This window comes from Lampetra fluviatilis, chromosome 6, assembly GCF_964198595.1.
Source record: "Lampetra fluviatilis chromosome 6, kcLamFluv1.1, whole genome shotgun sequence".
Taxonomy (NCBI): Eukaryota; Metazoa; Chordata; class Hyperoartia; order Petromyzontiformes; family Petromyzontidae; genus Lampetra; species Lampetra fluviatilis.
In genome coordinates, this window is record NC_136280.1 from 12,529,038 (window position 1) to 12,538,644 (window position 9,607).

Sequence of the window (9,607 nt, forward strand, 5' to 3'; positions counted from 1 at the left end):
TAATTCCATGTTATTTTGATATTGAGGAGTCATTTAAATGAAAATACATTTTCAAAGGTCATATACGACATTATTTATTCATGTGCACCGATTCTGTATTCAGAATTCAAACGAACAGAATAGGAACCCTCAAGTGTTTGTTTCACAGGTATTTTTCTTTATTTCATTCATATATATTTTACAACTAATGTAATTTAACTATACTGAATGATTGAAGAACATAACATTGAAGACCTAAAAGTTTGACGAAATATCATCGAATATATTGTCTTTTAATAACAAAATATTTATACTAAGTGATTAGCAAATTCAGAATTGTTTCTTTAGAAGGTTATGTTTAATGAAAGCTGTAGTGCAGGAGTATACAGCCATTTGCCAATCCACTGCTGGATGAAGGACTCCACACATCAGTGATGGGGGTCGTGTTTGAAGAATGGGACAATGATGGCTGTGGTACAAAGACAACATTTGAAAAGAAGCTCCTTGGAGACATCCATTTTCAGAGGAGTTGAGCTTTATTTCACCCAACGTATATACAGTATTGAGTGTAACGGCTGCCACACTCGCAACTGTTATGGCTATCTTCAGCCCCGGTGGTTTCCATCCAGGTTGAATCTTAAACAATCACGCCCGAAAAGAACCAAGAATATAAATAAAGTGTGTTTATAGTTTAGTTATTTATATACCTTCTCTCCTCTCCTCTTGCCTGCGAATATATTTTTTGGGTTCCCCCCCTAATCCCCGATCTCCTTTTCCAAGCTTTTCTTTAATTACAGTATTTATCTGGACGTGGTCCATTGTACCTTGCGTGACCCCTACATTCAGACCTGCCGTGGTCCCCACACGACCTCGACATGTTTCCCATAATCTACCACAGTATTTCCACACATCTATATTCATCCATATGGATAACATTGCCACTTGCACAAGAAACCAACGTATGAATCACTTTACTAAAAAAATTATACAATTAGATTACGCAGCATTTTTTGATTGCTTGTTTAAAGCAAAGGGTGTTTTTTTCTGGTCAAACCAGAATGGGCAATGCTCGCTTGGCCCTCATACATCGGTGCCCACTCTCATACACTACGTGAGGGTGACATCACTGGCAAGGGCACATTCCTCATTTGTGTCCGAGGCCATATAAGACATTGTTGGTGCTATTCTTAGGAGTATAAAAATCCCCCAAACGTATGTCGAGGTGCTTGTGTACAGTCGGGAATTTCCCCAAAAACGGACTCATGCCGACTAGAATCGTGCCATGGTATCAAACAGGTACTGCAAGTTGAAATGCCACAAAACAATAAAGAGATACAATATTCGTAACACAGGTCACAATTTAAAGTATTGTGGATGAATGATTTACCAGACTTTGGAAGAAAAAAAATCCTGCAATGAATGGGAAACTATATACAGTACTCTTAACGTTATTTCTAAAAACATTTGTTGGGAGTGCACATTGCAGAATTTCACGTCTCTTTTCCAGCACGAGTGAACGTGTTGACACTAGCCAGAAACATAGTAAAACTAAGCAGGTGCCTCCAATGCTTGACACAGTGTAGTACCACACAGTCCAAACGTTTACATAAGTGTGCAATGTATGGTACAATCATTGCATTGCTTATCATTTGTATAAGTTTGTACAGGTAGTCCCCGACTTACGATGGTCCGACTTACGATATTTCGATCTTACGATGGCGATAAAGATACGACAAAGTTGTAAAATATTTGACGTTTCGCGCGGCAGGCAAACGCAGCAGCGTACGAGGTACGATGCTGTACGCTGGGACGCTGCCGGGATGTCCGCATCTTCCGCCTTGTGTGGTGATGCCTCACTCTCATCAGTGGTCGATGGAGTTAAGTTGTCACGGTGTTAGCGCGTGTATTTTTTTCTGTGTTTTTTGTGTTTCAAAGCCCAATTTTAGTGAAAAAAGCATGTATTATAATTAATCAATACATACAGTATATAGTTTATACAGTACGGTACTGTAAATTGCTGTTTTGCTAAATTATCACAATTCTTTAAGACTCCTGGGTAGGCTCGGCCATTTTCGACTTACGATATTTTCGACTTACGATGGGGTCGTCGTAACGCATCTCCGTCGTAAGTCGGGGACTACCTGTATATTGAAGAATCTTTTGCATGATGGGAATGCCTAAAATTATCTTTACATTGCATGAACATATGGTGACAAGCGAGTGTGCAGTCGTTGACAAGAGAGTGTCCAGTCGTTGCCAAGGTTGGCATCGAGGCTGTGCTATGACACCCCACGGCAGCGTTTTACAAGTTCAAAGATGGCTTAGTGACACAAAAACAGAGGACCAGTTAAATTTTGCTTTAAAGCTTTCGTGACTGCAGGGATTCATATTTTTGGTTCTTTCGGTAAAGTCACGTAGAAGGGAAACAATAAAATAATAAAAATATAAAACAATAAAATGTTATTGTATAGAACCAAAAATATAAGAGGACCAGTTTTTAGGCTTTTGAGTGATTTAGGAAATCTGTCAAGATTATTAGTGACATCCCATAATCTAACCATTCATTTTTTTCCTCTGCGATTGCTGAACTATGTGACCATCCCCATAGAATTGGCAAAATAAACCAAGTCTCTGGCACGAATGTCCCTGGCAGAAGTTTACTCACAGACAGGGTTTCCTTGGGCTGTGGTTACACATCAGCGGTCCTTCTCAAATTCAGTATTGCACAGTACAGTACTGTCATAAAATACCTTTAATGAGAAGTTTCTAATTTTTTTATCTTTACAGAAGAGCTTCAATAATTCAGGAATCCATGAAATTATCGACTTCTTGGTTAAACTTCAGCACACTGACCGGGAGTGCAAACCGAGGTCCGTGAAAGTGGGCAAGCTAGGAGCAGCAGAGGATGGCGGACCTAACGTGGAGCTGCAGGAATAGAGCTGCAAAGGAAATGCAATATTTTGCTTTTGTTTAGCAAAAGAGAGTTTTTTCCCACTTGGATATCAAGTCTAAAGCATGCCTTAGAAAAACTTGCAACGCTTTGTCATTTAGTCTAGGAATTCCCCAACAAGCGTGTGCATGTTTGTGCACCTTCAATCCCTTCGATGTATTTTCATGGACCATGTTGGCGAGTATAGATACTTGCCTGTGTCAGGATGTGAGGATTTCAATGGGGTGCGGTAGTATGTCAACACCAGTGACGATTATCTGAACCGGTCCTGGGCCTCTCAAAGGTCAGCTCAGTCTCAAATGAGTACCTGGGTGCGGTGTGTAAATATCGCCACTGGGGAGACAAAGGCGGCCGGGCGTGGTGCTGGTCACCCACCCCCTCGTGTGTCGTTCCGACTTTCATAGGTGCTCGCTAACAGTCTGTTAGGGCTATACGGGGGATCTTTGTTCTTTGGAATGCAGTGTGACATGACGTGCTGTGATGGCGTTAAGCTTCACAACAGACCCACCCAACAGGATAATTCAGCTGTAATGGCGTTACATGGTTGGAATGTAAACCAACACACACGGTACAAAGTTCATAATCGCTGCTGAGGCATGGTTGCAATAGTATCATATGGCACACTGTAGCATTTTACCATGGAAAGTTGTACGTATATTGTAGTCGTAAATCAACACGGCTGGTTGAAGGGGTGTATACACAAGTTAAGTGTACAGTAGCTGGTGATGCATAGTTGATGGTTGCAGATAAAAGTGTCTTTGAATTTGCCAATCACATGCGTGTTACTGTACAGGAATTCCGGCTGAGTCAACCTAGGAGAGAGCCTCACCATGAACTTACAGTATTTACGTGAAGCAATGGAATTGTTTTAACTAAAAACATTAACCGCCTTGTGACACAATAAAAACAATCCTTGATCATTTTGGCCAACTCTGTTGAGTGCAGCAGTACAACAAAAAGGACAATTTAAAAAGGGAGGTGGTTTTTTTTCATGGAATGGGGCTTCTTAAAGTTCTGAGAATAAACCAAAAATAGCTAAGAAGTAACATGAAGCGAACACTACTTTGGACAGGGCATAGTGCGCATAAGGAGTTGTGATAACACGTTGTTGTGGCACTGCTGTTAAAGTTGTTTACATATACTGTATAGCGAAATGTCTGCAACCTCGTGGAACGACACATTCTCCATCACAATCGGAATTGTATATTCAACTACAGTACTGTGCACTACTTAGTAGCCCGTAGAGTGTGTGTACAGTTCTGGCCTGAAGTACTGTGTTAACCTCAAGTATAACGCTAAAGCTTGCCACATTACCCTCCTTGCACGATACAACTAGATGATCCTTGCATTTGCATCGTAACAATGTGCCAATCCACAACTAATCGAGTCCAACTTGACAGCCCAAACACTGCAAGGCAGTCTAAGTGAAACCCTGAGCAACAAAGGAGAACGCACCACAACAAAGTTGTTATGTACTCTACCGTGCACTTAAAGCCCCTTTGTGTGTCAATCCACTGCTGGATGAAAGCCTCTGCCCACCCACCAACGCTGCGTGGGTCGTGGTGGGTATTTGACCATACTTCACCACGATGGTCACTGTGGTTGGAAGGCCGAGTTAGCCTCCCCCCCCCGGAAGAGCGGCCCATATAACCAACCTTTCTGGGGTTGATGCTTGTCGCCCCAATCCGAGTACTATCCACGCATTAAAACCCCGCTTTGTCCATAATGAACTGTTCAGTACAGGCAGTCCTCGACTTACGATGGAGATGCGTTACGACGACCCACATCGTAAGTCAAAAATGTAAGTCAAAAATGTCGTAAGTCGAAGATGGCCTCGCCTACCCAGGAATCTTAAAGAATGGTGATAATTTAGCAAAACAGAGCAATTTACTGTATAAAATATATACTGTATGTATTTATTAATTACAATACTGTATTGCACAGTAAAATGTAAAGTAAAAAACAAGGTAAATTCTTAGTTTACCTATATGAACTGCGATATAATAGAAAGTTTTTTTCAGGAAACAATCCTATCTGCTATGAAAAAAAAAACGTTTAACATGCATTGAACGTATCGTATCGTGGTAACCCTCAAATGAAATCGCTAAAGCTACGTATCATACATGCATTGAACGTATCGTAACGTATCATATTGTACTATACTCACCAAGATCGATATCGCCATCGTAAGATCGAAATATCATAACTCGAGGACTATCTGTATTTACAAAATTGATCGGTTGCGACAACCAGGTCCAATGTGCGTGCTCGTTTATGAAGGGGACATTCTATCTAGATTTGAAGTTTTCGTGACTGCAGGGATCCATACTCTTTGGTTCTTTCGGTAAAGTCGTGTAGGTAGAAAATACAATTCTAAAAAAGGCAAATTCTCTTAACTACGATAACAAGGCAGTGTGTGTGTGCGTGCAGTACTGAATGTTTGAATAAACTCAAATCAAACTTGATTTCTAATAGCACAATTCGTGCAAAAAAATGCAATACATAGCGCTTCACAGGCATGAACAATACAAATTAATTGTAAGAAAGATAAAATCACGTTGTAAACTGTAAGAGTGTGCAACCTTCTGGGCTACTGACTGAATGAATGTGACCTCCCGCCCCGTGCTATTGTTCAACGTGGCATGTGTTTGTTGTTAAGTGTCAAAATGGACGAGACAAACGAGAGCGATATTATGCATAAGACGAGTTTTTTTTAGGGGTTAGATCGCGTAAATGCAGGTGGTCCCTGACTTACGACGGTCCGACTTACGATATTTTCGACTTACGATGGGGTCGTCGTAACGCATCTCCATCGTAAGTCGGGGACTACCTGTATAAATGTATAAAAACATACCAATTCGTTACTAGTACGCGCCAAAAAATATTTTTTGTTGAAATGTGGCTATTCGTTTGTGTTTCTCTCCTTGTGACGGGATTTTGTAGGATGAACGTTGATATTTATAGGGGACACACGGGGTGACTAATAAGGTCTGAATTGGTCTGTAATAAGGTTGGGCATTGATAAGGGGTTGACTGCCATGTAGTGGTGTAGTGTATAGTGTAGTGTATAGTAGTGGTGTATAGCAGTGTATTGCAGTATATAGTGGTGTATAGCAGTGAATATTGTATAGTGTAGTGTATAGTGTAATGTATAGTAGTGTATAGTGTCGTGTATAGTGTAGTGTATAGTTGTGTATAGCAGTGTATAGTGTAGTGTATAGTAGTGTATAATGTAGTGTATAGGGGATTTACAGGTGTGGTAACGCCAGCTCGTGTGTGTTGTACCGTGTGGCGAGCTGACCAGCCCCCCCTCCAACCAGCCCCCCCTCCAACCAGCCCCCCCTCCAACCAGCCCCCCTCCAACCAGCCCCCCTCCAACCAGCCCCCCCTCCAACCAGCCCCCCTTCAACCAGCCCCCCCTCCAACCAGCCCCCCCTTCAACCAGCCCCCCCTCCAACCAGCCCCCCCTTCAACCAGCCCCCCCTCCAACCAGCCCCCCCTTCAACCAGCCCCCCCTCCAACCAGCCCCCCCTCCAACCAGCCCCCCCTCCAACCAGCCCCCCCTCCAACCAGCCCCCCTCCAACCAGCCCCCCTCCAACCAGCTCCCCTCCAACCAGCCTCCCCCCCCAAGCAGCCCCCCCCCCTCCAACCAGCCCCCCCCTCCAACCAGCCCCCCCTCCAACCAGCCCCCCCTCCAACCAGCCCCCCTCCAACCAGCCCCCCTCCAACCAGCCCCCCCTCCAACCAGCCCCCCCCCCAACCAGCCCCCCTCCAACCAGCCCCCCCCCCAACCAGCCCCCCCCCCAACCAGCCCTCCCCCTCCAACCAGCCCCCCCCTCCAACCAGCCCCCCCTTCCAACCAGCCCCCCCCTCCAACCAGCCCCCCCTCCAACCAGCCCCCCCCCCAACCAACCCCCCCTCCAACCAGCCCCCACCCCAAACAGCCCCCCCCAAACCAGCCCCCCCTCCAACCAGCCCCCCCTCCAACCAGCCCCCACCCCAAACAGCCCCCCTCCCAACCAGCCCCCCTCCAACCAGCCCCCCCCCCCCAACAAGCTCCCCCTCCAACCAGCCCCTCCCCCTCCAACCAGCCCCCCCCCCCTCCAACCAACCCCCCCCCCTCCAACCAGCCCCCCTCCAACCAGCCCCCCCCCCTCCAACCAGCCCCCCCCCCCCTCCAACCAGCCCCCCCCCCCCTCCAACCAGCCCCCCCCCCCCACCGCCACCAACGTCGCTGGTGATGATCATCTGAACCGGTCCCGGGCCTCCCCCATAGGTCAACTCAGCCTCAAAATGCGAGTAACAAAGCAACGTATGGGCACGCATACATACATCGCCACCGGGGATACAAAGGCGGCCGATGGGGGGGGTGTGGGGGGGTCTGTTTGAAGGCTGCTCACACGGCAGGGCCGTCTTTGTCTCACCTGCGGCGAAGGAGTGCACGGCAGTCAGTCCGAGGAGCAGCAGAAGACCGCGTGCGTCGGCCACCACCATCATCGTCGTCTTCGTCTCGAGGGATTCCCTGAGCCCTTCGTTGCCTTCGCAACCTTCACAGGCGCCGCTGAAACTCTTTCCCTCGTCCTTTTTGCTCGTGAAATGACACTCGGCTTTCTGTCTGTCTCCGTCTCTCTGTGTACGTCCACTGAGTGAATATCAGCTCCGGCAACAACAAAATAGACTGGACCGGCCAGTGATCTTGATTCTAATCACGATAGCAGGCTGATTAGTGGTGGTGATAATGATGATTATTCTGATTAATCACCAGCGCACAAGGGGTTCAAACACACAACCGGGCTTGCAGCATGTCTGATAATGAAAGGCGTCCAAACGTTTCCGGCAAAAATGTTTCTCGCTTCCTTACAAAGGGACCTCCTCCTACTCCCTCCCTCCTCATCCCCCTCTCTGGAAATCCCCGACTGAGCTGGGGTCACGCCAGCAGACCCCACCCCACTCCCCGTAGGGAACTCAACATACAGTGTGGGGAAAAAATTAACCCGTAAAAACAAAGTTTTTCACTATAAATCCTTTATATATATGCGTTGCATCGGGGCGGCTAGAGTCCTCTCGTCCTCTGGCTTGAGATGGCTGCCACCTATGGGTCAGATGATTGCATTGCACCATTAAGCAATTGGTAATTAAATATAATATTTTGTCCTATAAAGTGTAAAATTTTGGAAAAATTTTTTCACGAACATTAATTGTCACGCACAACGAGTCTGTGTGGAAAATGTCAGCTCGATTGGATCACGGGAAGTGGGTTAAAAACGACCGAAAGATTTGCACGGTCCTAAGCAAGCAAGCGAACTTAATATAAAGGATTTAAAAAGTATTTGATCCCCTGCTGATTTTGTACGTTTGCCCACTGACAAGGAAATGATCAGTCTATAATTTTAATGGTAGGTTTATTTGAAGAGTGAGAGACAGAATAACAACAAAATCTAGAATTATGTGTATACCCAGCAGTTTATTATATGACACGGGTACCCCCACGGTTGGTCGCGTGTGGTAGTGGGGTAAAGTGTGGGCACTCCCATCTCTTCCAAGACGTTTGTTCAGTGTGGAAGAGTAGGCCAAATACCCTATAGAGGGGCTCTTCAGAGCTCCATCTTGTGGAGTCCCTTCCGTCAGCAGTGGCGTGAGAAGGCAATTGCAGGGGCTTGCACTTTTACCTACACAGCGTTATTAAAAACTGAACAGTATTTACAAAAGCGATCGGTTGTGACAATTTAATTGCACAGGTCCAATGTGTGCTCGTTTAACAACTACGATAACAAGGCAACGTGTGTGTGTACAGTACTGAATAATGTTTTAACAAACTGGAACCATGTAGAGCCTCTGAACTGCTTTTCAGACTGAATGAATGCATATGACCTCCCGCACCGTCTTATTCAATGTGGTATGTGTTTGTTGTTGTTCAATGTGGCATGTATTTGTTGTGAGTGTCAGAATGGACGAGACAAAGGATAGTGATATTCATATTCTTGGGTCTTTTGGTAAAGTCACGTAGATAGGTTGAAACAAAATAACAATAAAAAAAAACTACGACGTTTCGATTGTAACACAAGCAATCGTCATCAGGAGAAAAAAAGCAGGAAAGCTTCTGAGGCAGGATCTTTTAAAGGTTTGAAATGGGTGTAGCCCAAGGGTCATAAGCGAAGTGGGCGGGGCTAGTGATGTTAATGTAGTGATATTAACCATGAGGTTTTTGGGGGTTAGATTGCGTAAATATAAATGTGTCGTTAAACCCGCCACCACCCGACACAGCCAATTAGTAAGGTTTGTCACATAAACAAAACATACCGAGTCGTTACTAGCACATCGCACCGGTGTGTTGGAGAGTAAATCCTGTTTTACAATTTGAGTACGACGTTTCACCAGTAATTACAACAAGCATCATCAGGCGCCTGCCAGATTTGTGGAGAAATCCTCCTGTTTACTTCCTAAATAGAGGTGTAGATGTGATGTCGGTCACTTGGGAGCCCCTCAGGTGCGAAGGTCAGAGAGGGGTGATAATGAATGCATATAAATTACAATGAGTACCCATTACCGGTTGGGTTATTCAGATATTGACGTGTCAAGAGATCGAGGGCATTACGGGGGAGAACAAAAATACCCAGTAGGCCACTCGACCAGTCCACCCACTCGCAGGAATGCAAACTCAACACATTGTTTCGTGA

At 45.4% G+C, this 9,607-nt stretch overlaps 1 protein-coding gene across 4 annotated transcripts in view; it reads right to left on the reverse strand.

Annotated features, from left to right (window-relative positions):
• LOC144933150 (CD166 antigen-like) overlaps nt 1–7,800 on the reverse strand; it is a 29,760-nt gene extending 21,960 nt beyond the window's left edge. For all 4 annotated transcript variants that reach the window (XM_078857749.1, XM_078857747.1, XM_078857746.1 and 1 more), the window contains exon 1: nt 7,355–7,800. In XM_078857749.1, coding sequence (XP_078713875.1) covers nt 7,355–7,427 — 73 coding nt within the window. In that variant the 5' untranslated portion in view covers nt 7,428–7,800. The remainder of the gene's footprint in view (nt 1–7,354) is intronic.
• Nucleotides 7,801–9,607: the final 1,807 nt, after the last annotated feature.